The sequence below is a fragment of the Corapipo altera genome, unplaced genomic scaffold (assembly GCF_003945725.1).
Source record: "Corapipo altera isolate COAL_440 unplaced genomic scaffold, ASM394572v1 0, whole genome shotgun sequence".
Taxonomy (NCBI): Eukaryota; Metazoa; Chordata; class Aves; order Passeriformes; family Pipridae; genus Corapipo; species Corapipo altera.
The window spans coordinates 78,342,535-78,366,599 of record NW_020884872.1 but is presented as its reverse complement, the minus strand read 5'-3'; the positions used below and the strand labels follow the sequence as shown (position 1 = coordinate 78,366,599).

At 36.2% G+C, this 24,065-nt stretch overlaps 1 protein-coding gene across 6 annotated transcripts in view; it reads left to right on the top strand.

The window, feature by feature from the left end:
* The window catches only part of CNTN5 (contactin 5), a 613,743-nt gene extending 589,980 nt beyond the window's left edge, over positions 1-23,763 (top strand). For all 6 annotated transcript variants that reach the window (XM_027640131.1, XM_027640209.1, XM_027640294.1 and 3 more), the window contains 5 exons: positions 8,138-8,247; positions 16,482-16,668; positions 17,191-17,303; positions 18,682-18,850; positions 20,837-23,763. In XM_027640131.1, the coding sequence (XP_027495932.1) occupies positions 8,138-8,247; positions 16,482-16,668; positions 17,191-17,303; positions 18,682-18,850; positions 20,837-20,940 (683 nt within the window). In that variant the 3' untranslated portion in view covers positions 20,941-23,763. The remainder of the gene's footprint in view (positions 1-8,137; positions 8,248-16,481; positions 16,669-17,190; positions 17,304-18,681; positions 18,851-20,836) is intronic.
* Positions 23,764-24,065: the final 302 nt, after the last annotated feature.

Genomic DNA, 24,065 nt, shown 5'->3' with positions numbered 1-24,065 from the left:
ACATGCCACACAGGCTTGTGCTTTGTCTTACAAAAGACTATCACGGGCTGTGTTTTCACAATTCTGAACTCTCTTCTCTCCCTTGACCTCACGCCTGTGAGAAAGAATGCTTTTAAGTTTTTAACAAGATTCTGTTATCTTTTTTGAGAGAATTCCATTTCTTTCAACAGACAGAAAACAACTGGAAAGAAACTCAATATGTGAAATTTCCCACACCAAAAATATTCTTAACATTTCCCAGCTCCAGAGTCACCTTGAGTAAAAACAACTAAAAGTAACTATCTCCTCACTAATCTTCCATTTTCAACCCCTTCCTCCAGATAGTAACCCAAAGATAAAGAGAGGAGAAAGCCTGACTGGTCATAGATATTTTAAGACTTTTCTTCTCCTTCATCCATCTTTTGACTTCATAGAAAACATCACCAGGATACAGTTCATGGCGAAGACTCTCCAAGAAGTAAAAGTGCAGATGAGTGTAATGGAAGAATAGAGAATAGAATGGAGGTTCAGATAAAAAGGTTGTACAAAACTAGATAGATAATCTATGGATAAAAAAAGCAAATGCGCGTGACCTTCTGGAAAAGGTGTCTTAATGCAGTAGGAAAGTTTGAGGGAGGAGTCTTTCCTGGAGATTTTAGCAAAGGAAGACAGCAAGCAGTTAAAGAGAAAAGAAGAAAAATAGAGGTCAAATGTAATGACGCAACTGAGATGATGAGAGACAGGAAGCAGTTCTGGAGAGGGAATGAGGATGATGCACAGAAGATGCAGGATAGAAAAACGATGCACAATTACCTTCAATAAGAAGGCAGAACAGAAGGACACAGTAGACATGTTCCATCCAGCACCAGGGAAAGACAAGCCTAAATCTTTCATAAAGGAAAACTTTATTAAGACAAAGAGATATCAGAGCACGTGGAGAGTAGAGCAAATGAATCTACTTACCAGGAGAAAGGTTGCAGTGTGCAGGCCTGAGGCTGAAGAGAATTGTGATCAGAACAGGCAGAAATCTTCTGACCATACTTTCTACCAGGAAAATAAGGTATTGATGCTAGAATATACTGAAACAGCACTGAAATTCAGTGCAGGCACAGGCTATTTTTATCCACAGAGAAAAAAATTGTAAAGGCACAAGATAATGAAATAAAGACATAAACAAAAGCAATGTTAGCACCATTTGTTTTAATATTTATGCATTCTTTTTTACTGATGACTACATTCCAGACCATCCAATACTGAGGGACTAAGAATTCTAAGACTACTCACACAAGCTTTCAGTATCAAGGAAATCATATGCAATCTCTATGTGTGGTTTTAATTCACTGGAAAGTGAAAACTGGAAAAATCATAAATATAGCAATGGAAAAGGAAGTAAGAGTGTAAAGTTATGATGGCAAGAAGACGGAAAAGACTGTACTGGTTACAGTGATGGCCAGGTTGTCCATGACTAGACAAAATATGAGATGCACAGGAAAGACAAAACAAAAATAAAAGATTGGATGTCATAACATGCTGATGATGTGATAACATATCAGGAAATACAAATGCAGTGTTTGGATAAAACAGAATAACCTTGGGTTCCATGTAATTTTAGAAAAGGGCAATTAAAGAAGCTGGAAGTCAAACTAGAGACCAATTGCTGATTACCCTGATCAATTCAGATTCTGAGAAAGACCTTTCTAATTGTTGATAAATAGTACAGAATGTTGTTATTTATGAGAGAATTCAGCTACTGAGCGTAGTTTGGATAGTAAAAACTAATAAGTAAGGACTAATGATCTTGTGCCCCAGCTGTGCTAATTAGTAGATTCTTTATCCAGTACTAAGTGAAAAGAAATAATGGTACAATAACCTTGTTCTGACGAATAATTAAGACACTGTAGAAAAGCTGATCATAACAAAGAACAGTTGTACACGTCATCATTAAAGAGCAGGAAATTATTTTATAAACTAGAGTTAATAGATGCGACTAGAAATGAAAGTGTTTTGGAATGTCTCTGGGCCAAAAGTATAAAATCTATTTGAACTTTATATTGAAAAAAATGGAACATTTTTAAGGCAGTACCTCCGAGGATCTATAGATGGACTCACTAGAAAATATTTAGAATAAATAAAAATCATATATAATACAACCCAGATAATGAAAAGAATAAAAATTATCCAAGTATAGACAAAAATTAAGGTTAATTTTTTTTAAGCTAAGAAAGTATATAAAGCAGAAAAAAAAAAGAAGTAAATTAGGAATTTATATTAAATATAATCAAGGAATGGACAACAATAAATAAAATACTTTTTTGGTTGTTTTAAATAAATAAGATAATATAGAGAGGATAACTAATAAGAATGTGAAAGTGCAAATTTTTACATTTGTAATGAAAACTTCTGGTATTGCATTTGTCAGAAATTCAAGCCTTTCTAAATTAAGCATTGCAGAATTTGCTATTTAAATGTACCATAAATGAAATTTAATCTGTTTTTCTATTCCCGGCTGCCATGGATGGTGAGAGCTAGTCCCCAGGCCCAAGAACCTGAAGCAAGATCTTTCCCATCCCAAAATAATGAAGACAATGAACAGTTGGCAACAATAATTTTTAGCTAAATGTTCAAGAAAAAATTAAAAATATTTCTACGTAAGGGTAGAAAAACATACCTTTTACCACTTGACTTGTGAAAGGCTTGGAAGGCTATTGGCAGAATTTCTTAAGGATCAGTCTTAGATCATATATATTTAATATTTATAATGCCACTAGAAGAGCTGGTTATGAAATACAGGGAAGGATCTGACCAGTATATAGAAAAATGTGAACTAGAGGACTAGAGGAAAAGTAAGGACATATAAATGCTAGGTCAAGTACATAAGGAGGAGTAATAAGTCAGTCTATTACAAAATTGGAACCTAATAAGTAAAACCTACACACAAGAAAGACTCAAATGTTTTAAATTGCATCAAGGCATCATTATGATAAAAATACCACAGTCTGGGGCAGTACTAATTGCCTTGAGTCAATACTTCACCACAGATCATGTTAACAATGTAATGCTATGGACAGCTGTACGTCCATGCTCAGATTGGTACCTTGTCTCTCTGTACCCACTTAATTTACAAGTATAGACGCAACCTAAAAGCACAAGAATAAATATGAATTATAGTACTGTCCAGTACAGAAATAGAAGAGAATATAAAAGGATATAGAAACAAGCTTTTGGGAGAAAAAAGGAACCCAAGCGGTTTCAGGATGAGTTAAGTCTTTTATAAAGGTTTTTTATTAATGATTGCCACAATGGGTGATAAGGATCAGTTCTGTTTGTTCCAGTATCTAATTCCTCCTTCAGGCCCCTGATGGAATCATCTTCACAGCAACTGACAGATCTATAATTTTGATAAACAGAGTAGTGAATGCCAGTAAAAATTTCTATATATGAAATAGAGAACCCTTGGTGGTACAAGTTAAAGCCTGAAGACTCTCATACTCACAGTTTAAAACTTCCTGAGGGACCCCAGATGTGATTCTGTAATACATACAAGGTGCAATGATACTGCACAGAGGTTTTGTTCTTGTTTGCTGTGGATTTGTGGTAATGCATTGAGCCAATGAAGATCCAAAGCTCTCAGTTATCGGAAAGACAAAGGACTGTACAACAGCCCTTGTAATTTTGTTTCTTCATAACTTTTAGATGTTTTGATCAAGCCAGATAGTGGATGATGTTATACTAAACAAGACACTGCAGAGTGTCTGCTTAGGTCCATCTCCTCCCTTACTTAGACAAATTTAGACCCTTTCCTTTTCATTTAGAGGGAACAATATGCAGTTACACACTTTTAAACACAGCCTTCGTGTCTTTAATTTAGATCTTACTTTCATGAAGCGAAGTCCTGTAATTCATTTCATAGCTAAAGCTGAGCTACTTGGGTTTTAGGTGAATCTGAAGACTAATAAATTGGCAGATTAGCTGTAACCCACAGAGGGTTATTTCCTGTTTCTGCCAGATGATCCGTTTGTAAAAGTTCATCTAGACCTGTCTTCAGTGATTTTTTTAAACAACGAAATCACAACCCTGACAGTAAGAGTTTATTAAGCAGTCTTCTGATCAATGCCACTACCCCCCATGGAAAGACAGATATGCGATCAATATAATGTGCACATCCCCTCCTCACATGCTGAATATAACTCTGGCTGCCATGTCACTTGATAGAAATAAACTATTTGTATTCATGAGCATGGTAACACTCCTTTTGTAAAGTCTTAACGGAATAAGGCAGCTGCTTATTCCGAGGGGATACTCCGCTGTGGAATAAATCTGGGTTATTCCATGGGGGAGGGAGAACCACAGCAGAATGTATACTGTGAGCAAGTGTGCAGGAGAGCATCAATACAGGAGCAGGCTGCAGAAGTTCTACCTGACAAGTAAGAGTATCTCAGCCCTAAATAAAAACTGTTGAGTACAGAGGTCTTTGCTGCTAGCTCATTTTTACATCCTTCTAATTTTTCTCTGTTTTAAAGTCTTCTACAAAGACACTGGTCAGAGAGAAGGAGAAAATAGAAAGGACTTGAGGAAAAGTGAGAAGTCCAAGGGCCTGTTCAGGAAACACTAATGTCGTTTCTGGTACTTTGGAAATCAGATATCTTTTCGCTTTCTAGCACAAGATTCTAGAGATAGTTTTATATCCTGCGGGCAGCCATGTCACCAGAGATCTGGTAGAGTCCCCAAACTGGGAACATGCATCAAACAGGTTGAGAGGTGGAGATCACCATAACCTCTCTTGCCTTTTCTCAGGAATGAAAAAAGTTTACTGGAGGTAGCTCTGATTTGGAAGGTAGCCTTTGTGGCTATTTCTAGCAAAGGAGCAAATGCTACCACCTTCTTTATCTACAGGTTGGCACAACAGGGATGACCTTTCCTGATTTTCCTTCTCACAGATCTCTTGTGAGTTTTTCCACAGAGAGGCATTATCACAGAAATGGGTCTTGGCTGAAATCCCAAAATGTCAACTAGGTACAACTGCCTGCAGTCATAATGCAATTGCCCAGATTGAGGTTCTTAGCTTCAAACAAGAGCTTGGATTCTGAATTAGAGCACTTTGTAAAAATTCTTTTTGGAATCAAAATGAGAACTAAACAGATATTAAGTGATTGGTTGAGGAGTCCTGACTGAGGCTCTGTTCCGCAGAAGAGTTAAAACAACATAAACTGTAGTAGGCTCTTGGACTTGTTTTTTAAGACAGACCATGTGGAAATTTTAAAGATGACTATTTTAAAAAAACAGATCAGTTTTGCAGATCATAAGCATAGGGAAAAAAACACAATGAGGGCTAGTAAGTAATTCTCCTTTCTTTTCTTTCCAGTATCAAAATTCAAGATTCCCTCTCTGAACATTAGATCTATGCAATAAGTGTAAATCCATGTCCTGCCATATTACAGACATCCCAAAGACCTACATATTGATCATGTTTCCTTAAAGTGTGATTGCAGCACAAGGAAAGACAAGGTTTCATGAACATTGCACAAAGCCTTATGAGAATTTTTCATGCTGCATCTTTAATTCAAAGAGGAAATATCAAAGAAACTACTAAAGATGTTGATCCTCTTTCTTTTTTCAAGAAGTATGACCTCAGGTAGATATCTATAGGTGTAGCATAATGACAAGGTATGAAGAAAATAATATGATTATAACATCAGTGACCATAATAGAAAAAGCTAATGAACCTGTCAAACTTATCATTAGTTTTAGACACAGAGAATAAAGCATGACATTGGAGTGAACCATAGACTGTATTATATCACTAGAAATTATATGGTCCTCATCTTATCTGAATCAATAAAAAATCCTATTTAGTCTCCAAAAACTTTCAGACAGTCATAATATATCTTATTCCCAAATATTTAATTTCTGTTCTTTTGCTGTACACTTCTATTGTCAATGTCTAATATCAGGGAAAGTGCAGTGAATTACTTCTGAATAGGTAAGAAATATATTTTCTTCACATAAAAAAAAAATCCAAACTATTTCTGCTTCTTTTGTTGAAGACAATTTTTAAAAATACCAGAAAATATTCTATGTTGTTATTCTAAGCAATATATGAACCATTCCTAGTGAATGCTATGAAAAGGAAATGATACCGACATTTATAGAAAATGTGAAGGCTGCCAACCAACATTTTGTGTATATCTCAAATTATTTATCCCGCTGCAATCTTTTCTGACAACAAGGTAATTGCTTCAATAATACAAAACTAGAAAATTGCTTTTGCTACGCAGATCTTAGTAGAACATAAAATAGAAAGCAGGATGTAACTGTTGAACAGAAAATCATATTATGAGCAATGTATTTCTTCAAAGCACTTCAAAATACTTTAAGTATTGAATTCAAAATATCATTTCACTTATTTCTGGAGATTTTTTTTCATTCGTTGTTACCTGAAAAGTTCCATACATATTTTATACTTATTACTAATATTCGTTGTTCCAAACACCATTTTGCATCACATCAGAATTTCTTCTTTTCTTTAGAAGTAAATAAAAAAAGGAGATCAAAAAAGAGCCACAAACATTAAAACTCTGACATCAAAAAGGATAAAAATTTGTGCAAGCCATGTCAGCAAAAAAGTGTAGGGTAGCAATGCCAGAAAAATGCCTGCATGTGATCAGAGAAAGCAGGGTAGCTAATGAGTCAAGACTGATATTAGGTATCATACATATTAGGTAGTTTGATCACTGAGAAAATTATATAATTTTAAATCAGGCTGTTCTGTAATGAAACTCCTTTTCTGTAACCCTGTTAAATGAATCTCAAAAAAAAATTTTTTTAGAAAGCTCTTTGATGTGTCTCCCTATAACACAAAAGCCAAGACCTCTACCTGCCCTTCAGGAGCAGATCAACTCATTAGAAATGTAATGAGGAACATTAGACCAAGAAAGAAATCGCAGGCTCTGCAAATGCAGGGCAATATGAATTCACATTTTTGCTGAGCAAGTGAACTACACCAGAAAGGTGAAGAAATGCTGCTACTGTGTGCTTCACAGTCTGGGTTCAAGCCTTGTCTCCACAGCTTCCAGTAAGCAAATTTGCAGTAATATTTAGGTAACAAAGCAAAAGATTCAAAAGACTTCCTTAAGGAAGTCTCAACTTCATATGTGACAATTTTTGGACACTCATCACTCCCAGTAAACTAATGGGTAGTACGCTCAATAGCTTGTTGTGGCAAATCTCTAGGGGCATTTACCCAACTTCCCAACCACTGAAAGAAGTTAGACCTCTATAAAGTGTTCAGTAATGTGAAACACTGTTGAGCAGATACAGTATATAAAGCATCCTGCAGAACTACACCTCCAGTGACCACCCTGGCCATGTGCGAGCAGCACCAAAGGACACCCACCCTGTCTGGAGGGTAGGAAGGGTCCTCTGCTCCAGATACTCAGGAGGTCAGGACCACAGAGTGTCCCATGAATATCATGGAGATAGAAATATGGACAGAGGGCCAATGGTAACAGTGCAGGTAATCAGGGTGACAAATTCTAGGTCTTGGTGCCTTTATAAAAATGTGCATCCCAGGCCTAAATCAGTAAACGCCTCACAGCAGAGAGAAGGTAGCACATCCCAAACACTGGTGCCTGTGACTTCAAGGACATAATAACATAGTTCTAAAAAAATTTATTTTATATAGGATTTTACTACAGCCCTGGGTATCACTTCTTACTCAGTATCACCCCAGGGCAGGACTGACTGAGCACCCCAGCAAGGTATTGTTCATCCTGAGCTGATGGAATGGCACCAAAAAGCCACAAATAGAATGAATGCACCATTTACTGCTGAAGTTAGGGCTATGAAAGTGGTGTGTGGAGGTGGGGGACTCATAGACAAATACTAAAGTTTTTTTAAAAAATCACAGGCAAGATTCTTTCACAGTTTGCTGCACCTATCATCACTGATGAGATATTGATGTAGCATGACACAAATAAAGAAATACAACAATAATAATCCCTTCATCCTGTTCAGTTTTTCATGTTCCCCTTAAGTGTCATACCTTCTTGTGAGTATTAAGGTAGAATAAAGGAAGTAAATGACAGTTTCAGATGGAGTGTTTTTGATAAATACAAGCTGTTATAGTGGAGGTTTATTGTTTCGATTTTTCTTAATACAGAACCTACTGCTGCTCCCATCGATGTCAAAGCTACGAGTTTGTCTGTATCAGAGATTCTTGTTGCGTGGAAACATATTAAAGAAAGTCTAGGAAGACCACAGGGATTTGAGGTATGAACACAGAATATCATAATGAGAAGTCTTGTTGCTTTTGCTAGCATTGCATTCTGTTAACATGTGCAGCAGTGAAACTTCAATAGAAATTATGCTCATTTTAGCATACATATGACTAGCTGTAGAACAACGGTCACAGTTGTAGCACCAGAACATCTTTTATTTATTTGTGCTTGGAAACTATTTGGCACCAGTTCTTATAACACCTCTTTGTCACTTCAAAAAGAGTTGAAAGAACTGCAAGTGACCCAGCATATGTTATTCACAGGCTGGGAAAAATTAGGTATTGACTGTTTCCAGTTCTAAGCGACCAGTTCAAACTTTTTATTTACTGACAGCAATCAACACAGGGAAAGGAGAGAGCCTCTGTGTCCATGTGTTCTCATCCCACAGTGGCCAAGGGACATCTGGGCAGACTACAGCAATGGGATGTCAGAGGGGGAAGCAGTGGTTTCACCTTCCATAAATAAAAGTTCTGCTGAGAGACAGCCCTTCATGACTTGGGAAAGTGAACAAGCCCTAACAATGGACCTTCTCCCACTTTTAGACAATTTACAGTCCAAACCTCCAGGAACAGATCAGATCTACTAGTAAACTTGTCTGTCCTTTGGGGCCACCATGACCCATCTTGACTTTGTGGATCAGTCTATGCCAATCCTCATGAAATAATCCAGCTAAATCTCATGTATTTATTTTAGGATGCAGGTTATTTGACCTGCTTTAGGCCTTTAGAGATCATTGACTCATTCCTGATTCTCTACAGTAATACTGAAAAGGGTGTAAATATGTAGGTCTGAGGCAGACACTAATCATATGGGTGTCTTAAAACATCTTGTGACCTACTAGCACAGAGCATATACATGGCAACATGGTTGGATAAACTCAGAGACTGTTGACTGTCTCTGATGGCCTTAGGAATGAAATGTAGCTGTCCAGGCAGCACCAGAGCCAACACATTCTCCAGCTCAGCCTCAGGCTGGGCACCAGGACAGCACATTTACCCCATAGCTTAGGCACAACCATTTAACATTGTTTACCTTTTGGTGTGGCCCTTTGATATACTGGATAGCAATATCCATATTACTATCCAGTGCAGTCTGAACAGGCTGTTACTTTGCCATGTCACCTCATGTCTTGTATTGCTCAGGTGTCTTTTCCATCTACGTCTGCAAGCTGAACTCTGCTGACCCTCTCTTGGTTCTCATTCATTGTTCTTTATTCCCACTCCTTCATTACATTAAACATATTTTTACCCCTTTGCACATGGCTTGCTTCATGCAGTGAAATTTGACCATTTTGTCTTTAGACCTGCTATCTATAAGGAGAAAAAGACTGTATCTGATAAAGATTATATTCACCTTGCAAGTGCTATCCCTCTCTGTGTAACAAGTGTTCCACCTGCTACTAACCCAACTTAAATCTCAAGGACAGTCTGAAATAACCTAATTGCTGCATCCTGTCTTTTTTCTCTTCAGAAAGGGTTTTTTCTGCTACACTTTCTCAGCTATCTTAACTTTTTTTTAATTATACATACTGTCTTCACTCTTATTCTACCAACCACTGATCCTCAAAATGTTCTATTATCTTTGCTTTACATATTTTAAAATAAAAAAAAACAGATTTTCTTTCTAAAATTGAAAATTATTTCCCTAGAAGCTTATTCTTTCATAACTTGAATGTATTTTGCATTTACCTGCTTGTCACATAACACTTCCTTTAGCTCTCCAGATGTGTCCTAGCAATAGATGGCTATTACATGTGGGCTCTCTTTATGCATCAGAGGTGGTCTTCCTCACTTGGAAAATGTTCAGACCTTTGTAATTTAGCATGTTCTGACCCAAAAAGTAACACTTGGTTGCTCTAAGTCTCTCATGGATATCTCAGGTATGAATTTAAAAATGGTTATTGATACAGCAGAAGTTAACAGTGAACCTTATTAATACTTTGGCTCCTCACTGTGCTGTACACCAATTTTAGGATTCTAACATGAAGATTACAAGCAAATATTTTAAGCCAGGGATCTACAGTTGACATAACAAAAAAATGAAATATAAAAATATTTTTGGTACTCCCTTCCTCTCTCCACTAAGGAATTAAAGGAGCCTTCTAAGTAATAATGTCTTTTAAGGTACTACATTTATCTGGGGGGAGGAGGGTGCTTTTTTGTCTCCATCTCACCTGTCCCCTACCTTGCCTTTTTCTTTTCTGTTCATTTAGTTAGAATTTCTCTGCTCACTTTCTGGCAGACAAATGTTTCAGGGAGTAGTTTGCTCTTTTTTTGTCTTCTTTCCCAGGAATAATTATAATCAGAGCAGTACTTTCTTAATAAACAGAAAAGTAAATGTTGTTCTCCTGCATAATTCAACAGGACAGAATACAATCTGCGGATGGCATTGCTAAATCTTTTCAGCTCCATTTTTGGGAAGAAATTCATCAATAAGACATAATGACTTATAGGATCAATGCAGTGAGTCAGTGCATTACAGTATTCACTTCAGAACACTAAGTCCACACTATCAGCCCAGTTTTGCTAACATACCAAAAATTTCTCTTTCAAGCATCCTCTCAGTGCAAAAAGGAAAGGAGTCTGTATAGCAAGACATTCCACTCCCAAGAAAACCCAAAAGTGTGGAACAGCTTCATGTTTTCCATACGATTTGCTTTCTTAGGCTTCTGTGAAAACTTTTTTAATTTCAGAACTGATTCTGAAGGTTCATCATATGTACAATGCACTGCAAAACAAAACCCGTAGTACTCCCTCAATCCACAAACAACAAATAGATAAACTACAGAACTCCAGTAGTGTTAATAAAAGGATGAATGAGTTATCCTTTTTCTAAAAAACAATTATTTCCTAATGTAAAATGATTGTGGACTGCTAGTAAAATGCTGCCTTCATTTCAAATTGAATGCAAAACAATCTGACTAGCCCCACTATTTTCATGACGCAATTCATATTCTACCTGTGGTCACAACAGCAGTGACAATATTTCATCACATTTCTGGCCTTTTAACAACAGCATTATAAAAGGGGCAGCTATTTTCTTAACAGTTGAATGTTTGGGTTCTAATCGACAAAAGTGACAGAATATTTACTACATACAGACAAGTTTTCAGTGACCCACTTTCACTCTGCCCTGTTTACACTTCCTAAGTGCACTAAGGAGTAATGAAAGGCAAAGTAACTTGTCCAATAATCACATTGTCATCCTTGAAAGGCAGTGTTAACTGTTATGTCGCATGAGTTTTATGCAAGGTTTGCTGTACTCATTTGCATCTTCCAAAGCACATATTATTCCTGACTTCAGTACAGGTTTGTCAGCTCTCCACCCAACCTTACTAAATATATGTCAGCTACAGCCTGATAAAGTAGAAGTTGCTTGAAAATTTCATCAGAATTGTAGAAAAATATAGTGTGTTGTTCATACTTATTGTTTGGAATCCTTAAACTGAAGGTTATAAAATCTATTTGAGCCCTAGGCAGTTTTCTTTGTCACACACTACTGGTAAGGAAGGAAAACAAAAAGAATTACTGGCTGGAAGAGATATTTTTGTTTTCTTTTTCCTTTTCCAGAAAGACAAGGCTAATATTTAAGTACAGATCACAAAGCTTGTGTCTTTTTCATTGGGATTCCCCAAAGAGGTAGGAGTTTGACGAATGCAATCCAAAGACCAACTTGGAAAAAAACCCAAAAAGGATAAAAAATAAAAAATCTCGAGTGCCATTTTCAGAGAGGATTACTTGATGTAATAACTTGATTTTACCCTATTATGTCCTTTGAAAGAGAAATACTCGATATTTTACTGTTTCTTATGTGTATTTTACCTATTTTTACAATGGACCAGAAAATTACCATGTACATGGTACTGGAATTTTATTTTTTTTAATTTAGTGAAGTAATTTAGAAAGAGCATATGAATGTTTTAACCACAGTCTGGTAAAGCAAGACAGAAAAAAAAAGAGTAATTCATGGTTCACTAACCTGAATGCCAATTTACTAGACTTCATGTTTGAAATTAATTTTTCCACACACAAAATTAGTGATTCAATGGTTTTATATATGAGTTAATTTTGCCTGCAAAGTCACTCCTATTCTGATTTGAACACCTCCAAAGACCTGAAGACTAGAACCAGGAGTTTATAGCAGAACATACTACTGCTTCTCATGCCCTTGAAGTATGGATCACACCCTAGATGCCTCATGAGGGCCCCAAGAGAGCAATACCTTTTCCAATGTCCGTGTCTTGAATTTTTTGTTATGATTATCAATGACTCATGAACTATTTGGGGGTTCTAATACCTAAAATCAGAAACACAGATAATTATTCATTTTTCATTAGAAAATATAACTAGATATTTGATGATAGTACTCAAAGTTGAGGTACAATATCAGTTTTCATCCAGTGGGTCTGCAGGACCATGTGGAAGAAGAGAGTACCTAAGGAAAGAGGTGGAAGATGTAAACTGCTCCAGAATGTACTGTACTGAACAGTGTTTTGTTTCTTCTTTTCAGTCAGCAGTTGTTCTGATGAAAATGAAGGAACTGAGGCTGACTGACCTTTTTGCAGGAACCTCTCATCCAGTTCTGAAGCACAGTCACACCAATGCCTTGAAATGATACAAAAAGCACCTCTTCTCCTGTCCTAAGTGCTCACTTATACCATTGCATCAACATTTACGTGGCTTCCATCTGCCAGTTCAAGTAACATACAGGTTTTCTGATAATGCTAATTAAAATACTTCTTATAAAATCTGAATCACTGTATGAACCATTTTTTCAGGGCTAGCAGCAGTTCTTTCAGTTCATGGCTCTTTCTCCCCTAGCACTTTCTGTACTCTAAGATCTCTTCAAGTCCATTTTCAATTACATCAGTGCTGTTGATGTTGGTAAATGCTCAGAAAGCCCAGGAAAGTTTGGCACTTTGTCCACTTTGATTCATTCTACCTAATTTAGGCTCTTGATATGCCTAATTTCCAGCTTAGATTTTCTGTGGTCGACAGAAAGAATATCCGGACAATAAATTTAGCAAAAAGGACACGCAATTAGATCAGATTAATTTATAGCAAAGAATGCACACCCTAAAAACCAACTTGGAAAAAACAGTAATATTATTTAAGATACCTTTTAACCTAAAACTTCAAGGAAGTGGTCTGTAACTATCAGAGGTAGAAATATTTTAGAGAGAAATAAACTTTAACATGAAGATTTTCTTCTAACCGTCGCTTAACTGACAATCAGGGTAAAGGAGTTTGCATGTTCTTTTACCTCCTCTATTCAGTTATTTGCTTTCTCCCTAGCTCAAAGAGATGGATTCCTGAGAAACAGATATCAAAGCTTGCTATTATTTGGCTAAAAAACAGACAGTAGAAATTCCAGCAATAATGTAAAACCTTACAAACAAGAACACATTAATCAGACCAAATGCTTTCTTTCCTCGTTTTTTCCTTCATTTTTCAAATATGGGCTACTCTTTTGTGATTTATGCTTCACACTATTATCCATATTCAAAATTATTATTAAGGAAACCCTGCTCTGTTTTATAAATCCCTTCTGAGAAGTATAAATTAAGGTTACAAAAACTAACAAGATTTAAAAAATAACAAACACATGGACGTGTAAATAAACAAACAAATCTTTTGTTCTAAGATAAATGTCCAGCACTTTTAAACATCAGCAGTACCTTCATTTTAGTTCAAATCAGTAAATTCCTGCACCATCTACCCTAGTCAGCAATCATTGGAATTCTCTTTTTTTTTTATAACCAGTTTTTCTTTCAGTTCTTTTGGTCATCAACAAATGAATGTATATGTTATCAAAAAAGAAAATGAAATTTTGATATCAAAGTCCATAGTCACCTGGCAATACTTTAAGGGAAATTTTAAAATCAGGGAACAAACACTTTAAGGGCTTTGAAGTACAGAGGAAACTGACACAGAAGCATTACCTAATCGCATTTCATGTTTTTGGTTCTTAATTCGGTATATTCATTCCCTCAAGAATACCCCTTTGCCAAGGGAGGACACCTTTGCCATGTGATGCTGCGGAACTGACAGAGATCATCATGATTATTTTTGCAGACTTAACAGGTACAAAATACAATTAGTATCCAAACTGATAATGCCACATAAGCAGTGATGCAGAGCAATTCCAAACCCATGGAAAATATCAAATGGGACAAGCTGTGCTCCTGTCTTTCTTGCACCAGATTACTATATCTATGTAGTCCTCGCACCGGTGTTTTGAAAATCAGGTTTTCACAACTTCTTTATACTAAAAAAAGAATTTTCAGTGCAAAAGCTGGGGGTTATTTACTGTCTTGAACACTGCATTAACATGAGACACAGTGTGTCCTGTGAATAAACACTGAGACCTCTTCAGCTATTCATAATTTTGCTCCCATCTGTCTAGAACAAGGATTTCACTACTTCAGTTGCATTTCCACACCTGCTACTGTCCACCTATGCAACCTTGATCACTTTTCCTTTCTGATGATTTTCATGTTGGATCCTCAGTAGATTACACTATCTGGTTAATAGCATCTTCCAGGACATGTAGTCTCTCTCACTATCTGTTCATAGAGTCCTTAATACTGTGGAATTCTCATCACTGCAGTGTCAAGTTTGGAAAGAGGCATCACAAAGGAAATTAAAGGAATCTGATTGCCCAAGAGATAATAAGCATTGGAGGTTCAATACTAGTGTATGAATAAATGGTTGTTGATTCTTTTCTTCTTTTCACAAAAGGTGTGACAAGGTGTTATTTCAGGTATCAATAGGTTTGGTCAAACATTCAGATAGAAAAATACCTAAGTGAATCACACTTATTTCAACAACAAGTGGTGACTGCAACTAGTATTGAAGACTGAGATGTAATTAATCTAAGAATTGAAGCAAGTGTTTTAATATGAGATAATGCAGGTGCACACACACATACACACACATAAAAAGACATTTACTTCAAGTTTTACAATCAAAAGAATGGACTTTGAGTTGGCCCTCAATCAGAGTTAACAGAGCCACTTTACTCAAGTGAAGATAGGACCTCAAAAGTACATCTTTTGAACGAGATATTTTTAGATTTTTTTTTATGGCACTCCTAGTGCAATTCTAAAAGGTCAGCACTGTACTCATTGGCCTTATTTTCTTGTGAGCCCCTTGTTTTCTTCAGTTCACCATTTTCTGGGATACATTCACAAAAGTACTGTATTGTCTGTGACCTTTTTCTCAGAGGAAAAATTATCCAGGTATAATATGAATAACCTACTAAGAAATAACTAACGTCACATAAAAGGTCAAGTGCGAGTAGGTCTCAGTATAAATAATAGTAAGCTGAATATAGATCTTTGAATGGCACATTAGTAACATCTCCTGTTAGGGAAAGCAGGGTCCCATGAGAATCACCTTACTCGTGTAGCTCACCTGGATACATTATAAAGAAACAGTATTGCTTTTCTCGTTATTCCCTGCAAATACTTCGTCCCCGAGGAAAGAGGCTATTAAAATTCCCAGCTCTGCATTATAACCTCTTTGAGATTATGATAAACTTAGTGCAGATACCAGAAATAAGAATTAAGAACCACCACAGATCATTTAGGGAATTTATATCTGAAAAGGAAGGCCATCAACATAATATCAGAATTTCATTTACCAGGAACCTGTTTATAACCAAGAACAAAAACTGAATCCATTTCCTTCTTTTTCTTCAGATAAGACTTTTCTGATGATGGAAAGAGTTCCTTTGTTGTTTTGTCACTGCCTATTCATTGCACTGATAAGAAATCTTGTGGCTGAGCTGCACTGGGCCAGGAAGGGCATGTTGCTCACAACACTTCTTAACTGATGTGGCCAGAGTTTTCCAGAGTAAAAGTAGATATTCTGGTGACCTACCAGAGGATGAGCTTTCCTTGAATGTTCTCCTTCAGTGATGAACTCTCCCTGCCAAAGTAACCCTCTGCTCTTCTGTCTTGTAGTAGCATTTTCTCATACCAGTACACAGCAATTCAATATGCTTCAGGTCATAACATGATATTCCAAGTCTTGCCATTTTGGAAAAGTGAGCACTGCATGGCTTGAGGTTAAGCAGCAAATCTCATATGCTTTAAAGGGCCTGATGATCAGAAAAAGGTATAAATGGCTAAAAGGCCCACCACAGGATAACAAGTACAAACACCTGGAAGCATGAGCTTGCTAGGTTCCTATATTAAACTTTCATTTGGTCGCTTGTTGGTAGGTTGGATACTGGAAGGACATGGAGAAGGAAGAAGCAGCAGAAAAGGTCAAAACGGAGGGAAATGAGTCATCCATCCTCCTGACAGGATTAGAAGGAAACACATTATATCACCTAACAGTGAGGGCGTACAACGCTGCAGGGTATGGACCACCTAGCACTGCTGTGCATGCAGCAACCAAGAAGTCCCGTAAGTAATCTCAGTATCTTTGCTACAGGGGAGAAGTCAGAGAGCAACCTCTACCCTCTTGTGTTTTCATTTAATATGAGTGTATAATAATCAGGAATCATGTATAGCTTTGATTCATGGCCTTGCTTTGATATTTAGACATGAATTGATATGACTTTACATTCATAACAAGGGTTATTTTCCTAGGGAAAAAAAGGGGATTTTTTACAAAGAAGGGAGAGAAAAGAGTTCAGGTTCATAGGCTTTGTGAAATTGATGGGATGGGATGGGATGGGATGGGATGGGATGGGATGGGATGGGATAGGATGGAATGGGATGGGATGGGATGAATAAATACATAATAATCTACTAAATTACAATACTGGTGAAAAAAAACCTTAGAATTTGATCCAGAGTTGTGGAAACCTGTTAACACGACTGATTTTAAATGTAATGAAAGATTGAAATATTTTTCTTTTGATTTCAAGGAAACTACCTATATATAAAAATATATTTATGTATATGTTATTTTTTTCTTCTCAGCTCCCAGCCAAGCACCAGGCAATATTATGTGGATACAGGATGGTTCACATGTGTCTCTTGGGTGGGAACCAGTCAGACCTCTAGCTAATGAATCTGATGTAATGGGATACAAGGTCAGTGCTTCCCTGTCCTTACTCGCCTTTCTCTCTTCCAAACAACTACTTCTTTACTGGCTTTTTTCCCTTTCTTGTTTCTCTGTCTAAGTAAAGCATTCTGCACAGACTGTCTCCAATCAGTTTTCACCATGAAAAACAATAAATAAAATTAAAATGAGAGAAATACCCCAACATATTTTTGTGTTGTGATTTTCAAATACTACTTATAAACTGAGTAAGCTCTGTCTGAGGGTATCAGCTCATTATCTCTGAACCAGAAGTGGTTATTAATAGGACAAGCCTGTGATGAAATTCCTAATAACTCCTCAATTCAATTGTGTTTGCAGTAGGATTTAGAGAAATGCAGAATAATGAGGCATTATAAATTGACATTAAAAATTAATATTTTTATGGAGCAGAAACAAAAATACTTCAGTTTGCTTTATAATCATGTTGGTAATGTTCAACAACCAGTGACAGTAACAGCTGGCATTTAAAGTTTTGAAGTTTTAAAGAGTAAAATACACATTAACACTTAAATAACAAGTCATAAAACCACATAGAATTCACTGTAATATTTTAAATCAAAGCAGAATGTTTCCAATGTTTTTACAGAGGTGTGGAGGTTTGGTTTCTTTGAAGTCTGTATACGATCATTTCTAGACTAAAATCTGATATCCCCTCTGATACACCAGGAAATATCACCAAGAAAGTGTAAAATGGTTCAAATAAGCCAGAAACTGTTCTAACCTTTATCAGAATAGTTACTATTCTGAAATAGTTGAATTGACTACTCTAGTTTTTCACACCTCTCTAACCCTCTCAATTTTGTCTGGGATCATAAACTCTTATGCAGAAATACCAAAAAGACAGCTAGGTACTCACTTGCTTTTCCTTCCATAAATTTTTCCTGAATGTCACAAGAGGTTCAGGGACAGATCTCAGCTCTTCTCAGTTATCCAGCTAAGGTAAACACAGCAAGGACATTATTTGGAACATTTTCTTTACATTTGAAGTTAGGTTCTTGAGCCAAAAATATGAATATCAACATGAATTTGGGGATAAGAATTTGAATCGAATGGAACCCAAAATACATTTTGAAATTTTGGAGGTAAAATTGTGTAACACCTAATGCTGGAGAGGGCAAATGTACTATCTTTGCTCTGGATCGTAATCAATGTTCTTTCATTACTTGCTAGTATACTTTGCTATTACTGTTTTGAAGCCACTGCAGGGAGGGAAGAGTAAAAGCAGATGACTGTTCGAATGTAGTGTCACGAAACCCTCAGTGAAAGCATGAAACAGTTAACATTGCAGTGACTGTGTTATCTACACAAAATGTTTGGTATATAACTTGAATGACCACTGTGACCATTATATATTTTATTGACTACAGGTATTTTTTCGGCAAGAAGGGCAGAGCAACAGTCAAGTTATAGAAACACAGAAAACCTCCGCGGTGGTACTTCTTCCTGATGTTGGTGTCTACATCATTGAGGTCTGTGCAGTTAGTGAAGGAGGGGATGGGACTGCAAGTCCCCAGATCAGAGTTCCATCTTTTTCAGGTAAAGTTACACTATATTTGAAAGAGTAGTGATTATAACAATGTTCATTAACTCTATTATTCTCTACCTGAAAAACAATGTTGTCACAATTATTTAACTATTAGATAAAATTATTAATCTGAGTCCTCAGTTCCATGCTGAAACAAAGACATCTACTGCCATTTGAGATTCTCAAGAGCATCTGAGGCAACCATGTGAGGCCAACGAACAAAGCAGAAGATTTGCAGGAACCTCTCCCTTTCTAGGATTACATGTGAAAATCTAACTGAGCTACAGATGTTTATATGTGCACTAGGTGACTTAAATAACAATATAGTCAGCTGAGTTGTAATCCATAGAGACCAACAGTGGAGCCTTGACAGCAATTCAGCTAATCTTCTGAATTTACATATTCAGACATAAGCCCATAAGGACACCTGATATGTTTTAAGGTATCCCAAACATTTGCACATGGCAGATATAATATGGGACTTAGAGTGTACACACATCATTATGGACCACCAGCTGTAGGTGTACTGTCTAACACAGATAAAATGGTATGTATTTAGGTAAGTATACAAGTTCCCATAAGGGGAAGAGGAGGGACAGCCACTGATATCTTCTCTGTGGTACCCACTGACAGGGAAGAAGGGAATGACATGAAGTTGTGTCAGGGGAGATTTTGGATATTAAAAAATGTTCACCCAGAGGATGGTTGGGCACTGAAACAGGCTCCCCAAGGAAGTGGTCACAGCACTAAGCCTGTCAGAGTTCAAGAAGCATTTGGATGATGCTCTCAGGCATATGGTGTGCCTCTTGGAGATGGTCCTGTGCAGGGCCAGGAGTTGGACTTGATGATCCTTATGGGTCCCTTCCAACTCAGCATAATCTCTGAACACTCTGCATCTGCCTGCCTTAGAATAAGCTGAATTTCTCTGTAGATTCCAATTACTCCCTTGAATAATTATTACTTTAATAAATTATTAACTTATTACAGTATTAAAGTATTATCTTAAAGTAACTTAGGATGTCTAGATTCCATCTCTTCAGTTACTGTGATAAGTTGAAAAAATTTACAGTATCAATATTACATAGGTAAGAAAGGAATGGAAGGATTAGTGGCAAGAACAATCAGAAAATAACATTGACTTTTGCCTAAACACAACAAGGCATCTTAATTCTAACTTTCTGCTAACACTTAAAATTCTGCTAAAAATTGCTTTACACTCTTTAAGGAGTACTAACTAGAAGATGTGAGCCTGAAACTTCAATGTAGGACTAAAATTTCAGCCCTAATCTAGTCACAAACCTCAATGTTATTATCAGAATGCAGAAGACACCAATCTCTACTCCATGGAATATCTGTTTCATGTATCCCTTGAGCCAAAACTGTAGGCCACCAAGTCTTTCATTCCCTCTCTCCCGATATTTGTAATTAGACTATGCATATCACATTAGTTCCATTTAGGTCAACTGTTGTCCAAAGGAACCCAGACTGGTTCCCTTCCCATTCTGTTACCACTACCAGCCCAGAGAACAGTTCCCCTTAACATGGCCTTTAAAGGGACTGCTGTAATCTAAAATCATCACTGGACTACTGGGCAAAATACCACTTTTTCCTCTGGGCAAACATAGAGATCAAGGGTCAGCTTTAATCCTTTTTTCCGGGAAGAAGATTTGTGACTATGGCTGGAACTCAGAGTAGCTTCTGCAGCCTAATTCTTTTTTGAGGTTTAAGGCACAAAACCACATACCCCTTTGGAATTTGCTATTCATTTGCAGACTGAATATGAGGCTCCAGCATGTGAGTTGCTGTAGGTATCCTCATAAAATCCCATCTGTGTAGGAAGCCTATTTTGTGACTGCAGTTGTCAGAAGCTAATCCATTGCCTAAAGGTTAGGCTTCTACTGAGGGTAATAGAATACAAGTTTTGGGCAAAATATAGTACCTAAATGTACTGACCATTTGCATCATTTGTTTCTTAATTACTTTGCTTTTCATTTCAGGAGGGAAAGTAACAAGCGCTCAATCCACCTTACATATGTTGTCTACTTCCTCGTCCTCTGTAACATTGCTTTTGGCACTGATGGTACCTTCAACATCATGGTGAAGGTTTCAGACTTTGTTGTTATTTCTTTGCTTTAATTTAATGACACCATAGGGTGGAGTTTTATGTCTGTGGAGAAACTGGAAACATGAGCTAATGCTTAAAGAACCATAGAAATGCCTGTGGTGCACTTAGAGGAGTGTTGGAGACACGGTCAATAATTCATCAGGTTTTTATCTCTTCTTTATTTGTAAAAGTCCTCTGGGGGAGGAGACACTTCTTGGCCCAAAAATATGCAGATTGTATGTAATAAACTTTTGTAAGCAAAGATAATTTCTGTCAAATGTATTTTCCTTTTTTAATATGTTCGATTTTGGTGAGCCCAGTCATGTGTCATCAGGTATTTAAAAAGTGGTATCTAGTACAGTACATCTGTTTGGTTTGGAAAAAAAATCCTTTGATGCAGCTTTGTCGAATACTTTGCTCACATCCCCAATAACTGGTTGTTTCTACCAACAACCGAAAAAAATATAATTTATCTACACAGCCCACTGCAAAAGTAAAGAGGATTTGTTCTGAAAATGTATGATATGTATTTAATTAGCAAAAAGAGCTGCCAATAAAGTATTGGACAGGATACTCAGAACATGGCAAAATGGAGCAGAAAATCCATTTATTTTATTGCAAGGTAAATGAAAAATTATTAAATACAAACTTAAGAGGAAAAACGTTTTTATTCATCAAATACTGCAAGATATTACGTCCAATGATCAGATATAGATTTTCAAAAGTAAATAAGAAACCAATTCCTACTGCATATCACAAGGAAAAACTGCACTGGGCATTTAAATATGACATACACTGAGATCATAGGTAGACAAATAAAGCAACGCAAGGAGATAAACCTACTTTTTTCCAACCACTTCTCAGCTTTTTTTTCCTCAACTTTCTTTTTCCTCTGAGTCCATTTTTTAGTAACACTCTGTGCTCTATATAGATAGTAATCAAGTTGAAGTATATATGAAAGCATATTATGGAGAGAATATTAACATTTTTCAGAATTTAATCATTCACATATATTCAAACTGCAGTAAGATATATTTTGGAGGATTTAATGTCTGAGAAAAAATACTTGGAGAAGTACTACAGAGCATCATTCCAGGTATTTAACTAATTGGCTCTATTTCTATAGTTTACTGGAGATTATTCTTGTAGGGACTGTGTGCTATCAGTTTTAATCCCCAGTTTTTGCTATACCAAACAATTTTTCATTTAACAGACAATATGGACAATTTTTCTGCATTGAAAGGCCTTTCCATGTATTGGCACCTGAAGCAAAATAATTCCCAGAGTAGATGATGTGCAATTACTGTGTACACAATTACTGTGTGCACAGTGCTGTGACAAAGGGTGTTTTACTAACAGATCTAGGGATCAAGCCTAGGATAAACATTCCCTCACCTGGGAAAAATCAGGTCAAAAATGTTTAACATGAAAGTCCTAACAGCACAGTTCTTCTAGCTGTCCATCCCTCTAAAAGGTTTTGATGAAAATCTATTTTAATTGATGAGTTCTGCAATCAAAATGCTATTATTTTGCCTGTTCACTAGCAAAATAATTTTTGGCATTTAGCTAAATGTGCTCTTTCTCAGCAGCTTTAAAATAGTAGACAAGAAAGCACAACACAGATCAAGTGCTTAGTAGGCAAAAAGCTGACTGGTGACTAAATATTTTTTCTTTTTAATATTTTATCAGTAAAATTTTTCAGAGAAAGTTCAACTCAAATCTTTCTTATCCACTAATATTTTAAATAATTTTTTTAAGAAATAGCATTTAAATTTACTTAGTCACCATGTTACTAGGGAAACAAAGGCAGGATAGCTAGCTAAGCACAGGCTGTAGGTAAACAGAAAGAGACCTTCTATATCTCTGCCTTCTGGAAAATCCTTTGAGATCAAAGAAAGGAAGATGTAATGTACCTTGCTGATAGAGCAAACTCACAGAAAATAACTACCTGCTGTCATTTGTAAAACAGCAGCACTGTTACTATGCAGAGAACCTGCATTAGCAATCTACCATCTTTCAAAAGGTTAAAATAAACAAGAATAAAGTGACGAACCAAAAAGCAAAATGGCTATTTTATAAATTAAGCATAATTTCCTCTATTTTTTTATACAGTTGCTTGCCAATGCAGTTTATTTCAGAGTATTCAAAAAGGCTACACTCACTGCGGTGGCATTTTCTGAATGGCAGTTAAAATTTCTGAATGCGATAAATGGATACGCTTTATAAGAAGAATAAAATCTGATAAGGAGATAGAACTCCATCTAGATACATCTCGATCTCTAGTATGAAGATAAAGATAGAAGTACTGAACATACCATCAGGTAATGTAGTTGTATTGCAGGGACAAAAAGGGGTATGTTTTATATTCAACATGAACAAAATATGTATTTTGCATCTTAAATATATTAATAAACATGTTTTAAATGTTTAAGTACCTATGTATTACCTATTTGTTACTTTGTAGAAGATGTTTCCTTATCATAACATTTTTTAGTTGCAAGGGAAAGACTTTTCTTTTTTCATGTAGAAGATTGTAATAGTGCAGTCTGGCGTCACTGAGGAGACTGTATTTTTGTATAAGGCCACAATATCTGTTCAGAAAAAAAAATAATTAGAAAGAAACTTTGTTTCGCAGACCAAAAGAAAGATACTGTCATGGTCCATATCAAAATGTTAGATATATTGTACAATCTGTATATATGCTATATATAATGGTATATACAATGTGGAAGACACAGTAATATAATAGTTTCTGTGTACTGTTCTTGTAACATTAGATCTTTTTAATAAATTATTCTCTTTTTATTGGTTTTTATCTTATCTCCTGTCAGGTCCTCAGTTATGTTCATAAAGTACAGGGTGACACAAATATTTTGGTTTTCAGCACCAAGAAACCTTTAGTTACATGACTTTCAAGAAGAAAATGATGAATCTGCAACAGTGAAAGTGGAAAATGCAACTCTTAAAATCAAGTAATTTTTGTCATCACTCCAATTTCACCTACGTGTTGGTTTCCCTGGGTAGGTATCTCTTTCATAACTAAATAACTGAAAGGTTCAAGAATTCTCTACATGAAATTATACTTAACAAAAACTGCAATGTAATCTGCAATTTAACATCAG